Below are 25,981 nucleotides of genomic sequence, written 5' to 3'. Positions count from 1 at the left end.
GACGGAGGGAGACATTAGATGACTCGTATTCGGTATCGCGTTGAGACGTCGCTGGGAGTGAAGGCCACTAACCCCAATTCAGTATCAGCATAGTACTTTTTCAACAGCCGGACAATAACGAAGAAGTCTCTGATCGCACCATCTAAGACGATTCCATTACAAGGGGTTTAATTGAAATGTAGTGGAGGTAAACAATCGATTAAACCCGCTATTAATCGCACGAGTTTAGGAACGAAGACGAACGGGAGAGGCGTAGAGGATGAGAAATGTTCTATTCTAAACCGAAAACGAGGAAAAGAGAGTTACGCTGTGCCACGCGGAACAAGGCGACAAATCTGGAGTAAGGGGGTGTTGTATGACCCAGCAGATCGGAATTGATAATCGGATACTTCGCCCCTCGACCTGATCGGCACTCAAGCAGTGGGTATCTATTTAACGAGTTTTTCTTATCGCCTCATAGCGCTTTACCAATAACACACCACTGTCCCCGATTTCTTGACGTCGAGAGAACCCTGCCTACGCTTCCAGGAACTTTCCCATCGAACGGTCGGCAATACATGGACTAAGATGAGATCCTAGGCTCGCAGGCCCCTGTGCCAATATGCTACCATACAGGACGCATTGAATGTAAACATCACCTGTTATTATGAGGATACGGACAGACCTGTCGCAGGGATACTGCAGGTACTCAGACAGGACGGGAACAACAGTTACTCGATGACTTCTAGATCAATTTCACGTTGGTGAACAAGATTGAAGATGCACCAATCAGCATTTGTAGTGGCAAGTGCATCAGGCCTAATTGAGATCTTCACCGCCCTCAATCGCAGAAACTAAGCCGCTGTAAAAAAAGAGGCGGACAGTGCCTCTAAGCAGCCAGCCGACCTCTAGTCATTGAAGAAGAAAAGATTGAACAACTACCTACGGAGACAAGGACTCTCGGATGGTCCGACCACTTCCTTAAAATTCCCGTAACATCCCCGCGAATTCGATAGATTCACATACGATTTTCCTAGGGGCGGTGACAATCCTCTATCGATTAATGTTGGCTTTGACTGCTTAACTGGGCCCGGATACCGGAAAGACAATCTGGTTGTGGCCTCATTCTGGAACCATTTCTAGCTGCCATCTGCTATCGAGGCTGCCGAGTGCACGGGCCAGAGAAAGCTCAGGGGTCCTCTGATGTGGTTGGCTGACTACCACAGGGTTTGGAGATTTCAAGTTCCTGATTCGGCTTAGTTACAGGGTGTGTGATGGCAAATCTGAGGTGCAATTTTCGCGACGGTACAGAGTACGTACCGATGCAATGCGAAACGGTGCAAGAGCTGGGTGTCTTTGCTTTGCTTTCCTGCTGTAAACTTCAATCTGTACCCTAACGTATCCGTAAAGTTAGGGACGCTGGGCGTGTGGCCAAGCCAAGACAAGGCCCGCTGCCCACCATTTTCAATGGGGACCCCCCTTTGAGATTCTTTGGGCCGGGCGATCGAGGAAATGATAAAACCTCCCCAACAGCCACCGTCTTGTCTCCTTTTTCAACACCGCCATCGCCATTGTCGACCTTTCCCTAATAACAAGAGCCGCCTTCTTCGAAGACTCTTGACTTGACCTGGTGCCTGTTGGTGTCTTTCTTCTTTCCCTAGAGGCTTCTTCTTTACTATACTTTGTCATAAGTTAACACCGTCACCATGGATGCGCTGTGAGTATCCCTTATATTGCAATGCAAATTGCGCCAACGGCTCAGAACACCTTCTAATATGATTTACTACAGAAACGCGACCACTTTCGCGTCCTTCAACCAGACCAAGGACTACTTTGTTGTCCTTGAGGAGGTTTCCAAGTACAATGTTCAGCTCAACTTCGCCGAGAAGCTTTGGGCCGTATGTCCACCCGATCCCTATCGCGAAATACAAACACCAATACTAACAACCAATTCAGGCTTGGTACCTTTGGATGCAGAACGACACTCTCGCGACCGGTATCATGAGTTTCGCCCTCCACGAATTCGTCTACTTCGGCCGCTGCATTCCCTTCATGCTGATGGACTACATCCCTTACTTCCAACAATTCCGAATTCAAAAGCAAAAGGTTCCTACCCTCAAGGAGCAATGGGACTGCGCCGCCATTGTTCTCATCAGCCACTTCACCGCCGAACTTCCTCAGATCTGGTTCTTCCACCCCATCGCTACCTACCTCGGTATGGACTACGGTGTGCCTTTTCCCCCTATGTGGAAGATGGCTCTCCAGATCGTTCTCTGCTTCATCATGGAAGATGCCTGGCACTACTGGTTCCACCGTGCTCTGCACTACGGTCCTCTGTACAAGGCCATTCACAAGATGCACCACACCTACTCTGCTCCTTTCGGTCTCGCCGCTGAGTACGCTTCGCCCATCGAAACCGCCCTCCTCGGAATTGGTGTCGTCGGCTGCCCTGTCGTCCTCCTTGCCATTACTGGCGAGCTCCACCTTGTCACCATGTACACCTGGATCACCCTCCGTCTTTTCCAGGCCATCGACTCTCACAGCGGCTACGACTTCCCCTGGAGTCTGCGCCACTTCCTCCCCGTCTGGGCTGGTGCCGCTCACCACGATCTCCACCACGAGAAGTTCATTGGCAACTACTCCTCCAGCTTCACCTGGTGGGACTACTGCCTAGACACCGAGGCCGGTGCTGATGCTCACAAGCGCCGTCGCGAGAAGAAGCTCGCTGCCATCAAGGCCCAGAAGCAGCAATAGACTGCTGTAGAGAAAATCCGGCACACCGACAAATAATCGATTGCGGTGAATCGAGTCTGGCCATGCCAGGATTTCACGACCATAAATAAAAGAGAAGGGTGTTGATCATGATGGAGACTTAGACCGGTCGCTCAGCAGACATGCATCGTCTGCATTGCTGTACTTGCGACTCGAGCATTCGCACGGCGTTTGGGATTACTAAGAACGACTTTTTACGCTTGCATATACAACCATTGCCCTGGAGAGGCTTTTAGACATATTTAATAATCAACTTCGTTCTTGTCTATGTACTGGCTCGTATTAGTGAATGTCATCATGGCACCTTTCATGAGAGGTGATGGCCTGTGTTTGTATCAGCCTTACATGTATCTCTCCTTCGGGATCGATCAAGGTTACAAGGGTGAAAAACGCAACTCTTACGATACACTGGAAACCGTTATGACCATTGACTTGAACAATCAACTCTCCCGATTCGGAACAAAGCTTGGAACATGGCTTCTCAATAAACCTCCAACTTCCTTTATGATCTCTTTAGGTAGGTATATACTGAAGTCTTCTCTTGCCCCAGCCGGTCACCGCAACTCATGATGACGGCCTGTGTAATTCAAAACCTTATCATGAAAGCAAGCCGTCATGTTAGCCGACTAATTCATTCTACCTGCCTGCTCTTTGTACTTGTATGAACATCATCTTGAAATTTAGTAAACAACACTACAGTACAGATTGCCGACCTGTATCATATTATTTACTCTTGGGTGTGCAGCAATCTCCCGCTGCTCCAGCTGCCTGGTCCGCTAAGCCACGAATTGCACAGCTTTGATCTCCCGTCTCGGCCGTAGATGAGGTCTCCGGCTCCGGGGCCAGTTCGCCTAATTGTGCTGCGAGAGTGTCACATTGTGCAGCCATCGTGATGTCCTTGTCTGAAAGACCAGCCGGGTTGTGCGTTGTCCAGCGGATGAAGGTGGTATTATAGACCTTGTTTCTTTATGAGCTATCAGGGATGGCTGGAATACAGAAAGATACTCACGTTGGACCATTCTGGGTGATGGTTCTTGATCTTACATTGAAGAGAAACTCCTGTCATGAAATCCTGTGCTGTATTAGCCAGCATGCTCATACCTTTGGCTCATATTTCCCGACTACAGAACACCAATACCTCACACGACTGGAATTCCAATTAGCTCGCTAGACTCACCCATGTCTTTCCAAAAGTCTTAAACTTGAACTGCCTTTCCAGAGCTGTGCCATCCTTAGCCAGTGTCCAACGTCCACCCTCGGAAGTGAGTAGAGCATTCAGCGCCGGCGTCACACTCGCGGCGTCAGTACCAGCAGAGAATCGTGGCTGGGCCATGGTCGATGCAAAGCGGAATAGTGATGGAATGCGAGCTGAGGGCTGGAAAGGGCGCATGGTAGGGCGCAATCAGTGAAGCTTGCTGGTGATAGTGGGTTGGTTGATGAGGCTGAAAGGATTGGACGATGAGAGGCAAAAATGGAGTGAGAGGCAAGATCGAGTGTACTTATTTCTCAGCTTGTTATAGGTGGAGCGACGTGTACCCACTAACACATCCATCGATGATCTGATATATATAGATTATGAGGTTCTCTTATACGTTAAAGAGTCTTCGGGTACGCTACAGAAGTCAAAAGTCGAATTTACGCTTTTGAAAGCAGCCTGAATGTTTCGATTGTCTCTTTTGTAACTCTATTGCCTATCTAAATGGTTACTGTCGAGTTGTTACCAGACCATTAGTAGGTAGGTCTCAAGTCTACCAAGTTCGATGGATGTACATACATCAGTAGCACTTCACTGCTACATCTTGCATGGCGAACCGATTGACAATTTTCAAGATATGATGAATGGAATCAAGTAAGACCCCATGCGTTCCTACACGACAGATGCTGCTGAGTACCCGATACAATGGAAATATGACGGCTAGTGCACACCCTCACAGGATATTAACAAACGCCTATGTACAACGGGTAAAGTAACAGGTATCTAAAGTTAGTCATTGCGTCCGTCGGCGGTGATTATAACTCATGATGGAAGAATCCCCCTCTCTTGATCAGCCCGTATAGCATCTTCTACTTACACCACTCCCACTTGTATCTCGTGCATGTTGGGGGCCGGAAAGCTCGGAAGAGGCACTGGATCTATTGGGTAGCTCTAGCGAGACGAAAGAACTTGAAGAGGTTGAATATTTGGAAGCCACAAGTTGACTGTACGGGATCAGAAGGATCTCAAGGATGTGGTAAGATGGCAGCATGGACATCGGTTTCTATGAGGCGTGGAGCTTCGGCGACCTAGACAAACAAGTCAGCTAAAACATTAGTCGAAATCAGAAGCACGTTGAATCCCGAGTAAGCGCTCTTGTATGCGTGCATAATTAGGCATCTGTAAAATCTCTTGTTCGATAGAAGTACAATATTGAGTTAAAGTGGATGTATATCTGTGGCGCTTCTTAATCAGGCACTTGGGACTTTGTGATTTCAGCCCCTGTGATATGCCGGAGTCAAAGGAATTTGTGCATGGTTCTGCTGCGAGATTTAACGTCACATTATCCTTTTTTATACGCCAAGTCAGATCAAACCATTCCGAAGTCAAAAAGCCATGATAGCCATATTTGGACCATTGTACTCGTAAGTGGGGCTGTCGTACACGCACATGAGGAAGGTACAGTAGGCGCAGGTGCAGGTGCAGGTGTTCGGTGGTCCTAGCTCCTTGCCTTAGGCTGATTCTTGTCTCTTGTCCGCTGACAAATATTTTCCCTACTGCAACAACGTTCCCCTTCTTGCATCAGTCAGCAAATCCATCCAATCTTCTCACCCGAGCCCATCGTTTATTCCCATCGCGTCAAATAACAGATTGGCCGGTGTCGGAAATAGAAAGAGAGATAGAAAGAAGGGGACTGGGGTATTTTCTTGAGAAGGGATCGTCAATCTGAAAGCCTCTCAACAAATTCACATTGGCCCGTATCAGTTGACGCGTCTTTGTTACTCGAATTGAGGCTTCACCAAGATTACATTACGGCTGAGACAGTATACCTGACTTCGATTCCAAAACGAACCAGTTCGCGCGTGTTTTGAGCTTCCCGCACGAGCCGCCGAAATCGTCGTCAGCACTGAAAGGTTCGTTTTAGTTGAGAACCAGAAACCAGAACCAGAACCAGAGACGGCTTCGAGTTCCGTACGTGCGTACAGTAACAACGCCCATCCGCCATCAGATTGCAGATTGCAGAAGCGAGCAAGCGACAAGCGAGCGATTGACCAAATCAATCTGTCCAGCTAGACCTATCTAAGCCTAGGTTAACCTAGTCCGTCAAGCAAAGCGGAGAGCAGAAGCGTCCCCGGCCCAGCCACGCCATTTTCCGACTTGATCACCACTCACACGCTCATTCAAAAGGTCTACGGATCCAGGTTACATAATCCATCTCTCTTCCACCGGCCTCTCCTCACTCGTGCTCCGTCAGTCAGCGTCAGGTCCCCCCTCGTCGCAGTAATAATCATCGCCCTGGGTCACTACTACTTGGATGCTGAGTCAGACTCTCCCCCAGAGCTCAAGCATGCAGAACTCCTCAGCAAGCGGCGCCAATAATCAAGGTTAGTCAAGACAACTCTTTTTTACTTTTCTCTTTCCTTTCTTATTGTGTCTCGTCTGTTTCCTTGTCCGAGCGCGTCTTGGTTCCTGTTCTGAAACTAGGAATCTGTCTATTATCTATACTACACTACACTGCGCCTCACTTTGGCCTTGGTCACTTGCGACACTCATAGCGCTCCTTGTATCTCTCTACCGTCTGAATAGCATCCTTGTCGCGTTTTCGCGCAACCCGATATACAATACACTTATAGCTCTTTATTTTCATCACTTGGACACAATACCCATTTTCGGCGCTTTCGGTTCCGCTTCTGCTTCAATTACCGTTGACGTAGCTGTTGAGCGCATTGGCTAAAACCGACCCCTCCAAATAGAGCAGCATCTGCGCGCACAGCTCGAGCTCCTCAAGAGCCACGACGCGACAGGCTCATCCTCGCCGACCTCTCCTGCTCCTCGTGATACCCGACATCAACCTCTTCAGCCGGCTCCTGCGCGGCCGTCGAATGGATTCGATCATTCGCTCAATCCTCAAGATCAACCCCGAGCTATAGCCGTCAAGAGCGAGGTCGAGTCTCACATCCATCCTGAGCTTCGCGCCCGAGCCAACAACGCACCTACCGCAAACATGATGCCCATCGTTCCTCCATCCGGGCACAGTCCAGGCGCATCTGCTGGACCTTCGACCGCTCCAATTGCCCCCGCGCCCCCGCCTCATATGTCGCCGGACGATCATGGTGAAGGTCGCAGTAAAGCCAAACGTGAACTGTCCCAGTCAAAGCGCGCAGCGCAAAACAGGGCTGCCCAGGTAAGCTTCTAGACTCTGGTTCAGTCCAGTGAGATCGATCTACTACTCGTCGAGCTATTTGACCAACAATTCATCAATAGAGAGCGTTCCGACAGCGAAAAGAGGGTTATATCAAGAAGCTGGAGCAGCAAGTACGCGAACTCAATGAGATGGAACAATCTTTCAAGTCACTGCAATCCGACAACCATTCGCTGAGAGAATACATTGTTCACTTGCAATCAAGGTTGTTTGATGTGACAGGCGAATATCCCCCGCCTCCTCCGAATGTTGACGTTGCTCAACCTACACATCAACCATCGGCCCCGGCCCCTGCACCAGTTCCGGCGCCCGCCCCAGCGCCAGCTTCGATTGCTTCTGCCCCTCCCGAACCTGCACCTACAAACTCCGCCGCCGGAACACCATTGGAAGCTGTTGCGCAGGCCGTTGCGGGTCTCGCGGCCCAGGAACAGATCGAGCGTCAACAATACTCTACGGCGCACGAATAATGAGTTATGACAATGTACGTCAAAGGCTGATCTTTGTTTGTGGTGACAACAGCTCACAACATCAGATTGGGTGTCTGAAAACATCCAAAAAAGAATCTGCAATTGGTCTACTGAGAATGAGAGCGATCGAGTTTGAGCAGCACCACAAAGAGCCGAATTGATTCCAAAGAACACGACGATAGTAAGAAGGTGGTTTTGATATCCAAGATGGTGTATATTTTGCGACGCTCTGACAGAAAGGCACAGTTTGGAGTGAAAAAGCTGTGCCACGCCAACCAGTGTTCTAGGCCGCATGGAACTCATGCGTGATGGCGGATACGTCAGTTTTTATGGTGTTTTGTTCTCGATGAATCTTCTGGCTTGTATGAACAGGCACACATGGAGTGTGGCGAGTCTGTCAAGATCATGCTATAGAGGGACATCTTCCATTGAAGGATGACAGGATAGAAGCAGATCAGTGTTAATAGTGGGAGTTAGGGGTTTCGGTAGCAATAGAGGGTCTTGTTTTAACATACTCCTGGTGTGATCATTATGCGGATGGAAATCCATTGGTGTTTAAGAGGGAGATCAGAAATTCTGTGTATTTTGTGTGTATTTATTGAGAGAGTCCATCCACAGTTTGATATCATCGTCGTCGATGACTGACCAATAAGCTTACACTGTGACTGTCCGACCGTCCGCTGATGGGCCCTCTCTGAATTGTCTCCGCATAAGATAAGCCGCTGCATTAATTACTTATCCTTCATCACTCTGCAATACCATAAAGGTTGAGATCCAAGTTGAAACACTCGACTTATCTTGCGACCTACCGGCATTATCAGATCAATGATTTGAGGCTTCGCTACAAAGACTGTAATTGGTGGCTTTAAGATCACACTTGACAGATAATGCTAGATAGATTCCTGAAAAATAATAAGAACAACATCGACTATCCAGAACCACAGTACATTGGCTGATTTGATGCTTTCTGTAATGGAGGATATCAGTCACGTGCGTTGTTGGTCTATTCAAGGTTATAGTGAAAATGCCTTTACGCAGTTTCCACTAACATCCGTAACTTGGAAGCTGTGTCAGATTCATTTGTCACAGTCGTCGCCCATTCTAACTCATGGAGGACCACCGTTCCCAACCAGGATCTCATAGAAAAAGGCGTGAGAAACCTATTCTCAGTTGTACCTTCTGCAGAGGACGCAAGTAAGTCTCGACTCGGACAGAAAAGACTTGGTATTGATCTGTCCTTGTGGTAGGCTTCGATGTGATAGGCAGTCTCCATGCGGTGCTTGCGCACGAAGGGGCAAGCCAGATGAATGTACGTTCACTTGCTCTGAACAAGAGCGTAAGGATGCAGTGGATTATAGGCCTCATAACAGGACGCAGAAAGCGCGCCAGAGGATCGCTCGTCTTGAGAATCTGGTGACGGAGTTGAGAGATAGGACTGTGAACCCGAACCAGAATTTGGACGACACACCTCTCTTAAGCAATGACTTGGTTCGTCCAGACCCTCCTCTGACAATACCCCCAATAGCCGGTAGTATGGGGAATTTAAATCTCACAGAGGAACGGTCTGTGTATACTGGTAGTTCCCATTGGGCTACAATCCTGGAGGATGTAAGTCTGGCCATATCTGCTGGTGACTTCTTAATAACAGGATTCTAGATTCAACAGCTCAAAGATGACCTCTCTGATGGCTTTTCGGAGAGTGTCGATGGAGCGTCTCCCCCTTTTGATGGTTTCAATTATCAACCGTCAGCGCCGAGAACGTTTCTACTCAGTAGTGTTAGCTGTTTTTCGACGGAACAGATATTGACCATGCTGCCTCCTCGAAGAATGGTTGATAGATATATCTCACAGTATTTTAATACATTTGACTCAAGTAGGTCTTTGCTCCCCATGTTCTGAGGTCTATAGCTTACCTTGCATATCAGTCTTTCTACATCGAGGCAAATTCCTCGCAGAAGTCAGATTTCTCCAGATACCACATGCTATGCAAGCTAACCTCATCCATAGTATGCAAACTTCTGGGTTAACCCCTCAGCCACGCCTATCATTTGGGTAGGACTACTCTTCAGCATTATGAGCATGTCCGCATCTATCCAAAAGACAGAGTTAGGAGCCCATGACCCATCTGCTCAAGAATTGCAGGCAAGTCTTGAAACGTTCAGAACGCTAACCATCCACTGCTTGGTTGCTGGTGACTATTTACATGCTAGCGGCTACGTCGTCGAGACGCTGATGCTGCATTTTGCTATTGACCAGCATGCCAATATTACCACACACATGGGGAGCTGGGTTCTCATGGGCGTCATTATCAGAGTTGCCATGCGTATGGGTCTACATCGCGAACCATCACACTGGCCAGGCATTCGGCCTTTGCAAGCTGAGCTTCGGCGACGGGCTTGGACATTTTTGTATAGCGTCGACTTCTTCACCAGTACCCAGGTCGGACTGCCACGCATTATCAAGGACTCTCAGTGCGATACGCGCCCGCCTTCGTATTTACTGGACAGTGACATCAGTACTGATAACGACGCTCTCCCACCCGAGAGGCCATTCTCAGAACCTTCCATGCTGGCATTCCATATCAAGAGACATGGTGTTATCAAAGTAGCAGCTGAGATATACGATACTACTGAAGCAGGACCCCCATCGTTAGCTGTAGTTACCGCCCTCGAGGCCAAGCTTCAAATCGTCGTTGATGCTTTGCCTGCTTGGCTCAAACCAAAGCCACTTGAAGAGTCAATCGCAGACAGCCCTTCTATTATACTTAACCGCATGATGCTGGATATCATTGTTCAAAAAGCCATATATCTCCTCCACCGGCATAGCTTTATCAACAGTTCAGCCGGAGAAGATAATTCCAGGTCTCATGAAGTATGCATCGGGGCCGCTCTAGCAATTCTAGAGTATCAGCGACGCATGAAGGAGGAGGCTCAGCCTGGAGGTCTCATGTACGCCATTCGATGGAGAATCTCTGCACCGCTTAACCACGACTTCCTCCAAGCCACCATGATGCTGTGTCACTCTTTGAGTAAATACGATACAAGACGTGCTCTAGATAGGCGAGAAGATATCTTGCAAGCTTTGATTGTGGCTAAGAATATTTGGGAACAAAGCTCGGACAGGTCGACTGAAGCACAAAGGGCTATAAAAGCCATTTCAGTCATGCTGGAACAGGATCGAAAGACTTCGGTTTCTCTTCCAGTCCAGTCGTCTGGTAAGAAGTCTTAATCGATTCTTCAAACATTGATCTTGCTGCTAATCATCATGTTGATAGTTCCTGAGACCTCGTTCTTTGGGCCAGCGGAAAATACTTTCGATGTTTTCGACAATACTTTCGGTCAAACTATGGCATTAGACCCGTCATTTTTCTCAGTCCAGGATGATATGCCGACATTGAGCAGTGTTATAACTGGATATATGACTGACACAGTTGCGCCTGGTCTTTCGGGTTCATTATTCGAAACCATGAGTTGAATGGAGTCTCTGTTAAACTATGAGTCAAATCGTAGGGATGTGAGTGTTTGAACAGTTCCGAAGTCTTCCTATAGCATCGCCACTTGGTCAATCCAGGAATCAATCGTGACTTTGACTGTCAAAGTCTTGGATAACGTGGATGTAGGAATAAAGAATGCGAATCATTATCGAAGTGGGTTGTTGGCCCCATATTCACCCGGAAGGCGGCGCTGCCCCGGCCTAAATTTGATCTGCCCTGCCCCTGGAAACTTCCAGGATAGGTGACGAACTTATCGATAAGGCTCTGGAATTCTAACGATAGGCGGTAGTTACGATGTCGATAGAGCGCTGTGCTTGTCTAGCTTCGTTTCCATCAGACTGGCTTACAAATCGGCGTCATATCACCACCATTGCAAAGTATCGTGTTTTCAAACTATTAGTTTCTCGATTCTTGCCGGTTCTGTATTGTCATTCTTTTGACGTGAATTGCTGAGACTATTCGCTTGTTATTTCCCCGAGAACGCCGACTTGGTTCCCGTCTTATTCCTTGAGGGACCTTAATTTTTTGGCCGCCACACCCGACCGACCACAACGACATTCTTTTCGACACTGCCAGTGGCGCCATTCAATGTCAAGCGATCCCAACGATCAACAGCAGTCGGCTGCGGCCGCTTCTGCTGTTCCTGCATCGTCAGCTGTAGGAGGCTCTGCTGAGCCGCCCAAGAGGATCCCAAAGGGTGTTGTACTGGGTCCTGATGGCAAACCGTAAGTTTCATAGTGACAGACGCCCTGTAAATGGAGCCTGGTTTAACTGACCCCGTCTTAGATGCCGAAACTGTACTTCTTTCTCTGCATGGGCTTCTCAAACCAAGAGCACTCTCAAACAAGATGCCGCAGCAAAGGCTCAGCGTCCTCCGTCAGAGTGTCCTCCGGATGTTGAGGTGCTAGGCAGGAGTACCTGGACACTGCTTCACTCTATCGCAGCCCAGTACCCCGAGCAGCCATCTACTGGTCAGAAGTCAGATCTTCTGAGCTTTGTTGGACTATTCTCCAAGCTCTATCCATGCTGGGTATGTGCCGAGGACTTCCAGGGCTATCTCAAGCGTGAAGCGCCACAGGTCAACAGCCGAGATGAGTTCGGCAAGTGGCTGTGCGGCGCTCACAACGACGTCAACCGTAAGCTTGGCAAGCCTGAGTTCGACTGCTCCAAGTGGGAGGAGCGCTGGCGCACAGGCTGGAAGGACGGACGGTGCGATTAAACTGTAGCTGTCGCTGTTCTGGCCTGAGCTGAAGTTAAGGCTGGGCTGGCTGCTGGATCGACGGTCGGGCCGGGAGCTTAGCGCGCATACCGATATAAGATCAGTCTCGACTCATTTTGGTTTCAAAGAACAGGGGGCCTTCGGTGTGCGGTGTACGATTTTGGGAATGACATGATGAGCCGTTAGACGTTGTGTGGATACACGTCGTGGGTGGCCAGTGCCGGGCCGATGAAGCGGCGGGATGGCAACGACATTGGCTGCAGACATAGAAAGAAAGGATGCACAAATGGTTTCAATGTCGACAAGCGGAGCATTGGAATCGCCGATTCTGTATGATTTAACATGGAACATGAGCTGTATAGTATAGTGTGGGTAAGGGCTGAAGCGAGGACTGCATAGAATCTCATCTCAGGATTGTTTCGATATAGATGTATAACAATTTTAGAACTTAGAACGTAAAACTATACCATCAGTTCATAGCTCACCCTATACCCAGTGAACGCTTCTGATTAAAAGTTAATTTGATATCTCGCCGCCAGTTGCGGCTCCGTGAATATACTGAACAGCTAACCCTGTAGGCGAGGTTGATATCGAGTCAGATCAGGACAGCTCACGTATAAGCCACCACGATGAATGCAGTTAAATCCAGGAACCAAACAAGAGTAGTATTTTTCAGGGACCTGGTCTCGCCAGTCTCGCTCTTTAGCCTTGCCTCGTGCTGTCGTTTCGACTCGACCCGAGCACCCCTGCTATTTTCGGAGAACTCCCTTTAGGCGCGATAAGAATGATCTGACATGACAACGCTGTACAACGCAACTACCGGTCCGCTATTTTGGCAAAATACCCAACAATGAGCTCGAACTGTATGTCCTACGGTGTTGTACTGTACTGTAAGGCTAGGACCAAGGTGGTGTATGGATAGATTTCCAAATCTCAGGTTACCTTACCCTGCAACATCCCATCTCGCAGCCAATGCCTGTCATCGCCCCTCTGAATCCATGGTTTATTCTCGGTCATCAAGAAATAGTTATCATCGTCCCGCAATTATAACACCATAATATTTAAGTGTTGAGTATTATTCCGACGGCAATGAGCGGAAAGCATAGGAAAGAAGAGGCTTGAACGAATAGATCGGATGTCGATAATAGAATATAGTACGGCGTGAAGCCAAAGGGCCTTTTACGGAAACAAGATCCTTGTCATGAGTCATCCTAAATATTTATCGCCATAATAGTTATTGTATGGCCTTTTCTTGATCAATTGAATTGTCAATGGATGAGATGGTGGTTGTTTGAGATATTTTTCTCGGTGTAATGTATAGTCATCTCTTGCCTCAGCATGACTATGCATACGTAGTCACTGACAATCATGAACGTAACGGTTGCATGCAAGATGCAATGCAATGCAACGCGTTGCTTCTCACTACCGCAATGGACAGGTTATCCGATGATATGTTTAAATTGCACATGGCAGACCTCAGTACTGTACGTGTGTTGTTTTTGAGGCTATATTCAAGGTTGTTGATTCATGGACATCCACCACCATGGTCCAGGTAAGAGAAAATACATGGTCCATGAATCTGATGCGCAGTTGAACCCCCGTTGACCTGACCTGTATCAATTGCTATAACGTAGTGTAGTCTAGTCTATTGTAAAACAACGCCATTGTCCATTCCAAGAAGTGAGGTGAGTGTAATTCTTTACGGCATGGCCCCGGCCGGCGCTCGGCCGCACAGCTCCGGACTACCCGGTCGATGAGACTTCAAACACCAGGAAAAGGAAAAGGATGGAATGGGATTGTGGCTAGTGGAACAACTACTGTAGAATTCTTATCGATAATTATTCCACTCTGATTTTGGCATGTTTCTTTTCTTTTTTTCATCATCTTGGCAACATGGTCCCGTAAATAACCCCCTGTTGAAGAAGCATCCGATTTCTCTACAAGAGGTCCACTCATTCTGTAGCATTGACAGCAATACAGCCTAAGCAATGTTTCTAGATGTTCTTAGACCCATTCACCTTCCAAGTCTGCCCGATTGGGAGGCCCCGTATCAAGGCACATGGCATCATATGATTTTCTTGCTCGTCGCAGTTCACCGGGCATGAACAGTCTACAGTGAAAAGTCACAGTGAGGATACGGGAGAGATACAGAGCTACTGCACCTACTAACCGTAGGCGTCGTTAGTGGAAGAGCCGCCTGGGTCTCCCGCTCAGTGGCGCTGAAGAGGAATTACATCACCATCACATCCATTTCACTGAGTTGTCGACCTGATGCTCACCACTTTAATTTTTTCCATAGCATAGCCCGTTCAGCCTGTCCAATTAATTCCATGGACCGCTACTCACATCGCGGTTTCGGCCGCTAGATTACGGGCGCGAGCGATAAAATATCGTGACTTTGACCTGAGAGTAACGGTCAAACAGTAACTCAATTGATCTTTTTGGCTTATGCCCGTCTTGTCTCCCTGACAGGTCCGATTACACTCTGGGTCCAGGATCCAGGTCTGGGCTGGGCTCATCGGATTATGTACAGTATGGTCTTATTTTTGGGCAATTAATCAGATCAGATCAGATCAACCCATTTGAGGTTTGGGATTCAAGAGGGAGCAAGCAGGGGTCTCCCATTGGTGACATGTCGAGTCTACACCCAATTTTCTGGTGTTGCTGCACCTGTACTGTATACGCCTCCACTATTGGAAGCTTCAACTGAGGTGCCTTCCTTGATACCTACTACTTGTGGTGTCGTCAACGGAAGGTACAGAGTATAAACACCTTCCTTCCCCCTCCTCTGCCGTGTCTTCTCTTCCTTCCTCATCATTCCATCGATCACTCAATCAATCTTCTACCAACCAATTCCATTCCTCTTTTGGTTGTCTTGGTTACTTAACAACCCAGACATCTTACCTCCTCAACCAACCAACCTATAAATAAGCTTCGAGCTTCTCACCTTTACCTTTACCCCTCCAACCTTATTTCACCTACTACCTACCGAATAAACCGCAATCATGAGCAACAGCAGCCTCCAAAAGCCCATTGATGTGGCTGAGTACCTCTTCAAGCGACTCTACGAGGTCGGCGTTCGATCTGTTCATGGTGTTCCCGGCGACTACAACCTCGTCGCTCTCGACTATCTTCCTCAATGCAACCTCAAGTGGGTTGGCAGCGTTAACGAGCTCAACGCTGGTGAGTTTCATCATGACTTCACTTTATGTGAATAGCTTCGCCATATCACAGTTTACTGACAACGACTCACAGCCTACGCTGCTGATGGATACGCCCGTGTTACCAAGATGGCTGCTCTCATCACCACCTTCGGTGTTGGTGAGCTCTCTGCCATCAACGGTGTTGCTGGATCTTACTCTGAGCACATTCCCGTCGTCCACATTGTTGGATGCCCCTCTACCATCTCTCAGCGCGACCAGATGCTTCTTCACCACACTCTTGGCAACGGTGACTTCGATGTCTTTGCCAACATGAGCTCTCAGATCTCTTGTAACGTTGCCAAGCTCAACAAGCCCTCCGAGATTGCTGAGCAGATCGATACTGCCCTCCGCTCTTGCTGGCTCCGCTCTCGTCCCGTTTACATCATGGTCCCTACCGATATGGTCCAGGAGAAGGTTGAGGGTGCCCGCCTCGATACTCCTATCGACCTCTCTGAGCCCCAGAACGATCCCGGAAACGAGGACTTCGTTGTCGAGGAGATCCTCAAGGCCATGTACGCTGCTAAGCGCCCCGTCATCCTCGTCGACTCTTGTGCTATCCGCCACCGTGTTGTTGAGGAAGTTCACCAGCTCATTGACAAGCTCGACCTTCCTGTTTTCGTCACTCCCATGGGCAAGGGTGCCGTGAACGAGGACCATCCCAACTACGGCGGTGTCTTTGCTGGTGACGGCTCTCACCCTCCCCGTGCCCAGAACATTGTCGAGGATTCCGATCTTCTTCTCACCATTGGTGCTCTCAAGAGTGATTTCAACACCGCTGGTTTCTCCTACCGCACATCTCAAATCAACTCAGTTGATTTCCACAGCACACACTGCAAGGTTCGATACTCCACATACCCCGGCGTTGCTATGCGCGGTGTCCTCCGCAAGATTATCAACAAGGTCGACCCCAAGCAAATGCCTGCTCCTTCCATTCCTGAGGTCAAGAACGAAGTTGAGAAGAACAACGACGACTCCGAGACCATCACACAAGCCTGGTTCTGGCCTCGCGTCGGCGAATACCTCATTCCCAACGATATCGTTGTTACTGAGACTGGTACCGCCAACTTCGGTATCTGGGACACTCGATTCCCTCGTAATGTCACCGCCCTCAGCCAGGTTCTCTGGGGCAGCATCGGCTGGTCTGTTGGTGCTTGCCAGGGTGCTGCTCTCGCTGCTAAGGATGCTGGCAAGGACGGCCGAACAATCCTCTTCGTTGGTGATGGATCTTTCCAGTTGACTGCCCAGGAGCTGAGCACCATGATCCGACATGGCCTCAAGCCCACAATGTAAGTTTTGATTACTACTCAGATATCAGTTTCTGTACTAACTTGGGTCTCAGTTTCGTCATCTGCAACGATGGTTTCACCATTGAGCGTTTCATTCACGGAATGGATGCTGTCTACAACGACATCAACAACTGGAAGTACAAGGATCTCGTCAGCGTCTTTGGCGGCGAGAAGACTTGTAAGACCTTCCAGATCAAGACCAAGAACGAGCTCAACGAGCTTCTCACCAACAAGGACTTCAACGCCGCTGATTGCTTGCAATTCGTCGAGCTCTACATGCCTAGGGAAGATGCTCCTCGCGCCCTCATTCTGACCGCTGAGGCCAGTGCCAAGAACAATGCCAAGAAGCACTAAATGGTTACAAGACTTTGATAGACGGGGTTGGAAAACGTTCATGGTGAACTGATATCAGGATTAGTGTCCGGTTGCATTGACCCTCTGGTCATCTTTCTTTTGGTTAATTATAATGATTTAAATGGTTTATAGAATGGGGGATGATAGTTTATGTTTTATGTATATCAAATTGAAAAGCGATTTTCTCAACTCAATCAATGGTTCAAGATGATCTTATACACATTCTGTGAAGTTTGAGCATAAGCCAAGATTTAAAGCATACGGTTCTGCTCACTGGCTCTTATACATGCACTCATGTTTTTAATGATCTGACTTTAATTGACACATAGCCAGAGAACGACTGAACCTGTCTATGTTATTAGTTTTAAAATGCTGTCACAATCAAAAGTTTAACCTTATGGTGATATGTCCGATGCTCGATTCTGAAGGTATAAGAAGGACCACATCGGCACACGTGATTCGCCCGCGCCAAAATTCTCCACGCGTAACGACCTCTTTCACTTGGCTCAAGGTACTTTAAAAGCGACATCAAGACTCAGTTTCACCTTAATTTCTGGCAATACTACGGTCATCTCGATAACGATCCATCTTCATTATCACCTGCCATCCGTCAACATAAATTATCATCATGAGCGACGGCGCTGGCAAGCGAAAGCAGGGCCCTGGTGGCAATGGCCAAGCCTTCAAGAAGAGCAAGGTAAGCGCAAGGGCGAGCCATTGTTTGCAATTGAAATCTCGACCAACCTTGAGAGGCTGCGGAATGGCTTATTTGAAAGAACTAAGCTAATATCGGTCAAAGGGAGGCGCTGGCGGCAAATGGCAGACAACACACCAAAAGGCCAAGAAGACTGAGCAGATGGAGCTAGGGAGAACCTTGGAGATCAACGATGCCGGAATTTGGGTAACTTACGCGAGAGGCATGAGAGGTAAAGCCATCAAGGAGTTCAAGACCCTTTGCGATGAGGTATGTCACTCGCCCACGACGCCATATTTCTTTATTGTTTGTCGATAGACATGATCGCTTAACTAACCTTGTTCAGTACGGCGAGTCGTTGTTTGGAGTACAAGCTCCGAAAGAAGACGATGAGGCCGATGAAGAAGAAGAGCACGATGATATCGAAGCTTCAATTGAGAAGGAATTGGCCAGTATGTCACAGCCAAAGCCCAAGACGAAGCAGACATTTACGCCGATTGGGACCGGCCTCGACTGTGTCTTTTTTATGAAGACGGTGAAGCCCATCGAGCCTCTCCAGCTGGTGACCAAAATTTGTCAGGATGCCAAGGACTGTCCGGACCCGATGCAGCGTAAGACCAAGTACGTCAACCGCTTGACACCCGTCTTTGACACAGACAAGGCTACCGACAAGGGTATTGAGCGTGTAGCTCGAACTGTGATGGCGTCGCACTTTGAGCTCAAGGAGGAGTCAGGAGACGATGCTCCTCAGGTGGAGGCAACTCCTTCAAAGGAAGAGGGTGACGAACCTGCGGGCTGCACGGTAAGTTGACGACATGATTCGCAAGCAATGTCGTCTGATGAATCTAACAATCTCTTTTCAGTACGCCATCAGGTATAACATCCGGAATCACACCGCCTTCAAGTCGAGCGAGGTGATCAAGAAGATTGCGGATTTGGTCAGTCCTAAACACAAGGTCAATCTGAGCAATCCCGACAAGGTGGTATTGGTAGAGATTTTCCAGGTAAGCGGCCGCCCCTCCCCTCGCGTATTCCACCTATCGCTGTGTCACATAAAACTAACTAGCCTTTGAGACGTTTTGCGGAGTCTCGGTTGTCGATGGCAAGGAGAGCGAGGAGCTGAAGCGTTACAACTTGAACGAGCTGTACAAGGCCTTGGACCAGAAGAAGGAGAGTAAGCCTGCAGCCAAGAAGGAGGTTGCGGAATCAACATAAGCTTTGAGCCACTCGCGTATTGAAGGGCGTTTTTGTCCGTTGTGGTTGATGGCAGCAACCGGCTTACTAGACGAGCTGAACGTTTTATGCCATGGTCACACAACAACCGTCCGATTCGCGCGGATCAGTTAAGTTTCTATATGGTGTGGTGGTAGACTACATCTAACGTTCTATCCGTTGCTTGAAGGTTTTCCAGAGCATCTGCCGAGATGGATCTTCAACTTCCTCCATGCTGGGCTCGTAAGGCATCCACTTGGGCTCATCATGGGATATGGTATGGGGGTCATGGTTACAACTCATCGGGGAGTAACAACACAGCTCCCCGATTTGAAAGGTTTCGCTTCGAAGAGGACGAGAGGATAATAGCTTACGCGGTCACGGAAGGATCGCCGCCGCTGGATTGGCATGTAGGGGTTGAATGAATGATCATATATCGAACCGGTCAATAGACAAAGTTTCAACGGAAAGCCGAAAAAGAACGGGGGTTCCTGATGCATCCCTTGAAGAACTTTTGTAGCTCCTCTAGTCTGGGTCTCCAAAGCTACTACTACCCAAGAGCTAGGATGGAGATATGTATGGGGGCCCTCTTTTGGCGCACGACTAAGGAGATTGTTGTCCAGCCCCGGCTTTGTTGCACACGTACAGCACACGGGATGTGTGGGACGTGTCGTAAGGCTAGGGAAGATGACCGATGGGGTAGAGAGAAGAGATGGGATTTTACAGAGGTCTTTTTGGTCATATGCTTACGCGCGCAGATATGCGTGCATATTCGCACATATATACGACATTGAGGTTTCAGAGGGGGGCATATTGAGGCCCTCGTATGTAATGTTATGTTACCAAGACGATCTCTTGGTACATATACGATGAGCCAAGACTGCTGATCTGTTTTGGTGTTTCTCTTCCCGCTGCATTTCCAAATAATTAGTGAAATTAAAAACGGGAGTGGCTTGAGATCTCTTTAGCTATTGTGAATTCTGATGGTCAACTATAACTGTAGATGGGATTCAAGAGAGTAGGTACGTTACAAAGGGAGCGGGACTTGACAGGGATGGTTGACTTGGCGGAATGCGATCCAGGTCAGCTTCGCTTGTTGTGACCAATCATAAATTTCCCGACTCGCTTCTCGATGCACGCCAGAGGCATGGTTCATTTAGAGTCTGACATTCCGCCGTCAGTTTGAGAAGAAGAGGAAGAGGTGAGGAAGTTATGAAGAGTTGTGACGTATTATCGACCTTTCTATCCATCTACTACTCTAGTATATCCATGGTATCCAGCTATGAATTATAGAAGAGACTCAAGAATACAGTGACTGTAGTGAATATAGTGAGTAAAGCTCTGATTGGATCTCGCTTCCAGTGCGGTTCTCGTTCCGATCCGTGTTGGGTATGGCGATATGTCTTATGTCAAATAGACAACAAACAAACAAGCACAAGAGATTACCTAGTATTAGTTAGTTACAACGCTGTAGCTGTAGGGCTGTTAGATCTGCATAACTAAACATCCACGTCTTTTCGGGTTTCCGATCCTTCGATGCTTCTACTGCAGTTCTTCGGAGGATATTCCGTCCTTGTGTCTTGGCATTCTGCCTCTACTGGAGCGTGGTTCGTTAAGAAAAGGAGAGGCTTGGAGCTAAAAGCTGCAAGCGTTTGCCTGGTCGGTAACCTCAGTCTATACTCTTTTTCAATGACGCCTCGCTTCGGCTTCACCGTTCTGGCGGGACAAGACTGTTCATTTACAACACATACATACATGCATCATACATACAGTCGGGTTCTTACATATCCATATGCTTAGACGGTGAGAGTAGGAAACAAAGACAAGGTCAATGTCAGCTGAGATCAGATATTGACCCAAGCTTTGGTTCATCATAATCAGGCAGTTATTGTTTTGAAGAAACAGAGTATTAATAACAATGCTTGGTTGGTTTGGTTTACTGTACTGTAGGTACTAAACAAGGGATGGCAAAAACTCTCGCTACGTCAACCTGTAACATTTCTTCTTCCCTCGGTTCTCTATTCCGCCCTCTCGTCAACCGTTTCCCAGAGCTGAACCTGCTGAGGTACCTTTGCTACAGCTAAGCTCAGCAATTGACCAATCCGCCACTGGCTAAACCATCGCATTCCCATATTTTCTCGCTTCTTTGCTCAGCAGTGACATTCTTCTGGTTCTTTATCCCTGTCTTGTCCTGTTCTCTATTCCGCTCTTTTCTTTTCTGTGGTAAAATGCAACATCGCCAACCATGATTTCTCGGTCCCGACAAGATATGCTGGCGCTTGGCTCGCTACATGTTTATGCTCCAATCCATACCTACCTTTTTCCTCGATGTTCTTTCTTTATTCCTATTTGAGATTTGATTGCCCAACTTGTCATTCTATTCGCTGGCTTCTGCATACGCATGAGGCGTTCCAAACATACCTTGTTCATGTATTGCAGCTACCTTCTTAATTAACATTAACATCTCCATCCTTTACAACCCACCTTTCGATACTATTTCTTTATATGACCCGTTCAGACGTTTGTTTCATAGAGTAACCTCTCCGATTATCTATCTCCTGACACCCTCCTGCATCAACAACAAAACTACAAAGAAACCTTGTTTAGACACTATCCTGTCTTTATATACATCCCCATTCACCTCTACTCGGTCTCATTCTGTGTTTGCACCATCACTTCTACCAAGCATGAGTCGCAATCATCATTCTAACTCGGCTTTACTCTAACAAACTGTCAAACTCGCAACAAGCCGAAACTCATTTTCATGGGCCACTACAAAGTCCCCATCCTCGACCTACCAACCATCACCTTATTATAGCCGCCACTCGTCTTATTCTATAACCAAACATTTCGTTTCTCGCTTCACCTACCCATATATACATACGCATATATACCCGTCTCCTTATGACTCGACCGTCGTACCAATGCACCCTTCGGGACGACGGCAGTCTGCCCCTCATGAGCCATTGTGTTGCCCAAAAGAGCTGCAACCTTGTACATGACAATATCCCCCGTTCGGCCCGAGACTTGATCTCTTTTACTGAATCCTCCTCAACCGCCACTACTTCTACTTCTACCTCACCTCTCATCCCCATGGCGGCTGCTCCGCCAGAGAGTTACGTCCTTTCCCTCCTCAGCGGTATCAATCCTCGTCTGGCGGTAAAGGAGCTCGAGGTTGTCCCTTCAGCTCGATTTCAGCGTCTTTATAATGTCAAGGTTGCTGAAGGACCAAGTCTTTTGCTTGCTTTACCTCCACCTGCAGTTATACGTCTGCTGCGTTCTGAAAAGTCAACACTTGGCTCAGAAGCTGCTGTGTTGAAGTGGCTTTCTTCTGTTTCTAGGGAAAAGAAAGTCTGTTCCAGTTCTGGAGCAAAAGATTCCATGAGCAAGCCAGCTGGAGCCGCACTGAGGAGTGAGGCTTCTGAAGATTTATTAACCGGATATCTACCTTTGCTCGTCAGGCATGAGTCCATTAGCGGTACGTTACCGGTTGAATACACTCTTATTCGACCAACGCGAGGTACACCTATATCCTCTCTTTCCAAACCTCCAAGCTTCAGTGAACGAAGAGCCTTGGACTTCCAGACCGGTCAACTCCTCCGTCGGATAGCCAGCCAGGTTTCGCCAACAAGAAAGTTTGGCATTGCTGCCGATGTACTTTCGGTCCCTCCCTCAGCCGTTCGTCAACCACCACGGCGCTTTGAGGGAAACTTGAGCGATTCAAAAGGTGCTGAATCATGGAGAGTAGCTTTCCATAGCTTGATGGAATCTGTCCTCCGAGATGGTGAAGACTTGACTATTATGCTCAACTACAAGAATGTTCGGCATCAGTTTGCCCGATTTGCGCATCTACTTGACGCAGTGACAGAGCCTCGACTAGTTGTCGTGGATGCTGGAGAAGACTCAAACACGCTGGTCCACCGTTCTTGTGAGATTGGGAAGAAGTCCAGCACTCCGACCGAAGAGTTGAAAGCAGTACCACTGTCGAAATTGACGCGAATGACTCCAAAGAGACAGGATCTTATGGGGAAAAGGCGGCCAGACTACAGGATAGTTATCCAGGACGATATTAACGAGAAGGGAGACCAAACGATAACAGACGGACTATCTGGAAAACAAATCGAGTTAACGGGTCTACGGCAATGGAGCAACTGCATCTTCGGCGATCCCCTCATAGCATCCATCTTCAGCAAAACACCACTACCCTCGGAAGACTTCTGGCGGGGTTTCGACAAGCCACTCCCAGGCCAAGATACCGCATCACCCAATATTATCGATGACAGGGAAAACGCACACATCCGCATCCTACTATACGAATGTTACCACGCGCTGGTCGCTCTTGTGGGAGAATACTACAGGCCGCAGAACGACAGCAGCAAGAAGGAACTTGCGGCGCGAAAGCACCTCAGCAGTGTGTTGGCTCAGCTGGAGGAGCTTGACGATATGGGCCGTCAGCGGCGTAGACGACCTAGTGGTGAGATGTCGCCCGCGAAGAGGCCGCGTTCTGGTCAGGAGAGTGAGGACGATAGTGAATCTTGATGAGATATGACTATAACGCTGGCTGGTAACCGAACGTTGCCAGCCAGTGGTATCACTAATACACGAATACATAAATATGATACTTCTTACATTAGATTTGGTCCATTAAGTCCGTGTCTACGTAGTTTCTTCATATGAACTCTGTCTCTATTCTGTGCTGATCAAATAATCCTGAAATGATATCAACAAATCAAGCCTTTCCCTTTCCCTTTCCTTTAGATGAGCTGCCACCTTCTTCCTCATCATCATCATTCTCATCATCCTCATCCCGAGGAAGTTGGAATCCCATCATACCCAACAAATTTCCTGTTGGCCCGGCCATACCAGCCTGGCTCTTGAAGCTCTCCAGCAAATTCTTCGCCAAATTGTAGTCAACATCTACTTCCTCTTCACTATCCTCATCCCCTTCCTCTTTGATGTCTGCCAGGCTGCTCTCTCCTTCCTTCTGGTCTGTACCTTTCAGACGCGGTTGCTTCTCGGCAGGGTCGAGCTTGAGGGCACCGTGTTCGTTGAGCTCAGCTTCAAACTCTGTGGTGAGCTTCTGAATTTCTTCGTCCTCTTCATCCAATACTGGTGGCTCAGGCTTGACAGTGGTTTTCTTGGACGTGTCAGCGTTGGAGTCTGTAGATGGTAGACCCATCATCTCTCTCATCATTCTCGCAAACTCCGCCTCGTCGAAGCTCACTTCCTTATCCTCAGACTCGCTGTCGTCGTCAAAGTCATCATCTTCGTCATCATCATCATAGTCCATGTCGTCAAGTTCTGCGCCGTCCATACCAGCGCTATCATCATTAAGGAATGCCTCGAAACGTGATACGATTTTCCGGAGGTCAGATTGTGTGTTGGCATCACCGAATCCTGACTTTGCGCTGGAGGCGTTGTTTTTACTCTTTCCATCCAGTTCCCGCTCAAACTCCTGGTAGTCGATGTCCATCCAAGCTTCGCTGTCGTCGCGGTCGGAATCTTTCCATGTCTTGATCTCCTCGTCTGAAGGGAGAGCGTCGTTGCCGTCTTCTTCCAAATCCTCAAGTTCAATAGCAAGCTCACGAACAACTCTGTTCTTGCTCTTATCTGCCTTTGCGGCCAACATTTCGAATCCACATGTGAGCTTCATGCCAATATCCAATCTCGCCATAATTTTGTCCGTCTCGCCTGAGGGCGCCTCTTTTTGCGCCTTTCGAAGCACATCACTCCAACTGGGTGGGGTATCAAATCTCTGGGACCGCAGTTGGGCGAAAAGCACTCTGCTGAATCGGACGGATGTCGTGATGAGATCTTGTGGCGGAAATGTTAGCGGTCCTGATGGTGAGATGACACGTTTCAGAGCAATAGGGTCTCGAAGGTAGAAGGTTTCGACTGCCGGCGCAACTGATTTAGGGAGCGAATGAAGGACGTATGCCAGTTTTCTTGGTATAGTAACAAGCGAGTGGTGAATTGATTCAGCGATCTGTGCTGGGTATTTTTCTAGTCGATAGAAAGCTTCAGCTTCAACAAATCCTGAATGGACAAGAGCATCACGCTTCGTTTTGAGGATCTCGACCGCTTCAGGCAGCTCAAGATTCCGTGTCTTGAGGCTCTCTTCATCTTTCACCGGAATGAGAAAGAGGCTCCCTTTGTTGATCCAGGTTCGATTGTTGTCGATCTCTGGGTTCAACCATCTCGGGAGCACATTTGCAGCTTCCACGAGAAGGAACTCGCCATCAGTGTCAAACACTCGGATCCAGAGGTTGGGGTGAGATTTGGACAGTTCTCTTAGAATGTATACAATGAGCCATTCATCCTCAACAGCATCACTGTAGTCAGTTATGCCTTGAAGATACACCAAGCCTGCCGCGCCAGTCAGCATATTGTAGTGGAGTTTGCAACTTGTACACGTACCCTTCTCATTCTTGAGCGTCAGGTTAAACTCGTCCTTTTGCCATATGTAATCTTTTGTGAGTGTCGTAGCTAAATCTATGGCCGACTTTCGAATATTCTCGATTTGTGATAGCTGTTTTCTCGCGTCTAATTGAGAGTCGAGAAAGAAAAGTAGATATTCCACACAATTATCGGGCAGGTGGTTTTTGAACTCTGACTCTTCTGCTTGACCTGTTTCTTGAGGGACCTCTTCCTCTTCTATGATTGCAGATCTAAGAGACATGATCGGCTTGACTTTGTTCGAGATTGTGTTGAATGTCTTGTCGGGGGAGATGTTGAGGCAGCGATTTTATATAGGACAACTACCGGGTAAGCTAGGAACCTGTCTTCACTAGGTACCTAAAGTAAAGAGTGATTCTAGCTCAGCTACAGAAGTACGCCAAGCCTATCACAGTTAGTATCGACTGCCCCACTTGCACTACACGCTCGTCACGTCCTACCTACGCGTA

At 48.2% G+C, this 25,981-nt stretch overlaps 9 protein-coding genes across 9 annotated transcripts; 7 read left to right on the top strand and 2 right to left on the bottom strand.

Annotated features, from left to right (window-relative positions):
- The first annotated feature begins 1,365 nt into the window (after positions 1-1,365).
- On the top strand, positions 1,366-3,019 carry B0J16DRAFT_329089 (fatty acid hydroxylase superfamily-domain-containing protein). The gene is made up of 3 exons (XM_046126284.1): positions 1,366-1,696; positions 1,769-1,877; positions 1,936-3,019. The coding sequence occupies exons 1-3, from the start codon at positions 1,686-1,688 to the stop codon at positions 2,731-2,733; spliced, it is 918 nt and encodes a 305-aa protein (XP_045989405.1). The 5' UTR covers positions 1,366-1,685; the 3' UTR covers positions 2,734-3,019.
- Positions 3,020-3,397: 378 nt separating this feature from the next.
- Positions 3,398-4,244, bottom strand: B0J16DRAFT_28140 (pterin 4 alpha carbinolamine dehydratase-domain-containing protein). Its single transcript, XM_046123942.1, has 3 exons — positions 3,929-4,244; positions 3,761-3,823; positions 3,398-3,708 (listed from the first exon to the last, which is right to left on the bottom strand). The coding sequence occupies exons 1-3, from the start codon at positions 4,139-4,141 to the stop codon at positions 3,475-3,477; spliced, it is 510 nt and encodes a 169-aa protein (XP_045989404.1). The 5' UTR covers positions 4,142-4,244; the 3' UTR covers positions 3,398-3,474.
- Positions 4,245-6,293: 2,049 nt separating this feature from the next.
- On the top strand, positions 6,294-7,615 carry B0J16DRAFT_378211 (uncharacterized protein; the record flags this gene model as incomplete). The annotated part of the gene is made up of 3 exons (XM_046130903.1): positions 6,294-6,330; positions 6,700-7,130; positions 7,211-7,615. 3 exons carry the CDS (start codon positions 6,294-6,296, stop codon positions 7,613-7,615), a joined length of 873 nt encoding a protein of 290 aa, XP_045989403.1.
- A 1,108-nt stretch (positions 7,616-8,723) lies between these two features.
- Positions 8,724-11,089, top strand: B0J16DRAFT_378210 (fungal-specific transcription factor domain-containing protein; the record flags this gene model as incomplete). The annotated part of the gene is made up of 6 exons (XM_046130902.1): positions 8,724-8,809; positions 8,863-9,223; positions 9,272-9,488; positions 9,541-9,572; positions 9,623-10,829; positions 10,890-11,089. The coding sequence occupies 6 exons, from the start codon at positions 8,724-8,726 to the stop codon at positions 11,087-11,089; spliced, it is 2,103 nt and encodes a 700-aa protein (XP_045989402.1).
- A 351-nt stretch (positions 11,090-11,440) lies between these two features.
- Positions 11,441-12,418, top strand: B0J16DRAFT_28105 (ERV/ALR sulfhydryl oxidase domain-containing protein). The gene is made up of 2 exons (XM_046123925.1): positions 11,441-11,833; positions 11,895-12,418. Exons 1-2 carry the CDS (start codon positions 11,697-11,699, stop codon positions 12,325-12,327), a joined length of 570 nt encoding a protein of 189 aa, XP_045989401.1. The 5' UTR covers positions 11,441-11,696; the 3' UTR covers positions 12,328-12,418.
- Positions 12,419-15,089: 2,671 nt separating this feature from the next.
- On the top strand, positions 15,090-17,381 carry B0J16DRAFT_28051 (thiamine diphosphate-binding protein). The gene is made up of 3 exons (XM_046123905.1): positions 15,090-15,510; positions 15,583-16,816; positions 16,870-17,381. Exons 1-3 carry the CDS (start codon positions 15,333-15,335, stop codon positions 17,168-17,170), a joined length of 1,713 nt encoding a protein of 570 aa, XP_045989400.1. The 5' UTR covers positions 15,090-15,332; the 3' UTR covers positions 17,171-17,381.
- Positions 17,382-17,557: 176 nt separating this feature from the next.
- On the top strand, positions 17,558-19,184 carry B0J16DRAFT_28039 (uncharacterized protein). The gene is made up of 5 exons (XM_046123900.1): positions 17,558-17,867; positions 17,970-18,134; positions 18,211-18,666; positions 18,728-18,868; positions 18,939-19,184. Exons 1-5 carry the CDS (start codon positions 17,799-17,801, stop codon positions 19,077-19,079), a joined length of 972 nt encoding a protein of 323 aa, XP_045989399.1. The 5' UTR covers positions 17,558-17,798; the 3' UTR covers positions 19,080-19,184.
- Positions 19,185-22,169: 2,985 nt separating this feature from the next.
- On the top strand, positions 22,170-23,615 carry B0J16DRAFT_314082 (uncharacterized protein; the record flags this gene model as incomplete). Its single annotated transcript, XM_046125166.1, has 1 exon — positions 22,170-23,615. The coding sequence occupies one exon, from the start codon at positions 22,170-22,172 to the stop codon at positions 23,613-23,615; it is 1,446 nt and encodes a 481-aa protein (XP_045989398.1).
- Positions 23,616-23,705: 90 nt separating this feature from the next.
- B0J16DRAFT_409347 (SGT1 protein-domain-containing protein) lies at positions 23,706-25,823 on the bottom strand. The gene is made up of 2 exons (XM_046133081.1): positions 25,494-25,823; positions 23,706-25,442 (listed from the first exon to the last, which is right to left on the bottom strand). The coding sequence occupies exons 1-2, from the start codon at positions 25,753-25,755 to the stop codon at positions 23,806-23,808; spliced, it is 1,899 nt and encodes a 632-aa protein (XP_045989397.1). The 5' UTR covers positions 25,756-25,823; the 3' UTR covers positions 23,706-23,805.
- Between the last annotated feature and the right edge of the window lie 158 nt (positions 25,824-25,981).

This window comes from Fusarium flagelliforme (genome assembly GCF_020744385.1).
Source record: "Fusarium flagelliforme strain FIESC 12 MPI-CAGE-AA-0113 chromosome Unknown B0J16scaffold_1, whole genome shotgun sequence".
NCBI classification, from domain to species: domain Eukaryota; kingdom Fungi; phylum Ascomycota; class Sordariomycetes; order Hypocreales; family Nectriaceae; genus Fusarium; species Fusarium flagelliforme.
The sequence above is the reverse complement of the archived record's forward strand: the minus strand, read 5'-3'. Positions and strand labels throughout refer to the sequence as shown.

Coding starts and splice junctions, on each gene's coding strand:
- B0J16DRAFT_28039 (XM_046123900.1), top strand. CDS start 17,799: ATGAGCGACGGCGCTGGCAAGCGAAAGCAGGGCCCTGGTGGCAATGGC. Junction 18,135..18,210: donor TCAAGACCCTTTGCGATGAG/GTATGTCACTCG, acceptor AACCTTGTTCAG/TACGGCGAGTCGTTGTTTGG. Junction 18,667..18,727: donor ACGAACCTGCGGGCTGCACG/GTAAGTTGACGA, acceptor ATCTCTTTTCAG/TACGCCATCAGGTATAACAT.
- B0J16DRAFT_28051 (XM_046123905.1), top strand. CDS start 15,333: ATGAGCAACAGCAGCCTCCAAAAGCCCATTGATGTGGCTGAGTACCTC. Junction 15,511..15,582: donor CGTTAACGAGCTCAACGCTG/GTGAGTTTCATC, acceptor AACGACTCACAG/CCTACGCTGCTGATGGATAC. Junction 16,817..16,869: donor CATGGCCTCAAGCCCACAAT/GTAAGTTTTGAT, acceptor CTTGGGTCTCAG/TTTCGTCATCTGCAACGATG.
- B0J16DRAFT_329089 (XM_046126284.1), top strand. Junction 1,878..1,935: donor TCGCCGAGAAGCTTTGGGCC/GTATGTCCACCC, acceptor CAACCAATTCAG/GCTTGGTACCTTTGGATGCA.
- B0J16DRAFT_28105 (XM_046123925.1), top strand. CDS start 11,697: ATGTCAAGCGATCCCAACGATCAACAGCAGTCGGCTGCGGCCGCTTCT. Junction 11,834..11,894: donor CTGGGTCCTGATGGCAAACC/GTAAGTTTCATA, acceptor ACCCCGTCTTAG/ATGCCGAAACTGTACTTCTT.
- B0J16DRAFT_409347 (XM_046133081.1), bottom strand. CDS start 25,755: ATGTCTCTTAGATCTGCAATCATAGAAGAGGAAGAGGTCCCTCAAGAA. Junction 25,443..25,493: donor GACGCTCAAGAATGAGAAGG/GTACGTGTACAA, acceptor CTGGCGCGGCAG/GCTTGGTGTATCTTCAAGGC.
- B0J16DRAFT_28140 (XM_046123942.1), bottom strand. CDS start 4,141: ATGCGCCCTTTCCAGCCCTCAGCTCGCATTCCATCACTATTCCGCTTT. Junction 3,824..3,928: donor AGACTTTTGGAAAGACATGG/GTGAGTCTAGCG, acceptor AATACAGCACAG/GATTTCATGACAGGAGTTTC. Junction 3,709..3,760: donor ATCACCCAGAATGGTCCAAC/GTGAGTATCTTT, acceptor TAAAGAAACAAG/GTCTATAATACCACCTTCAT.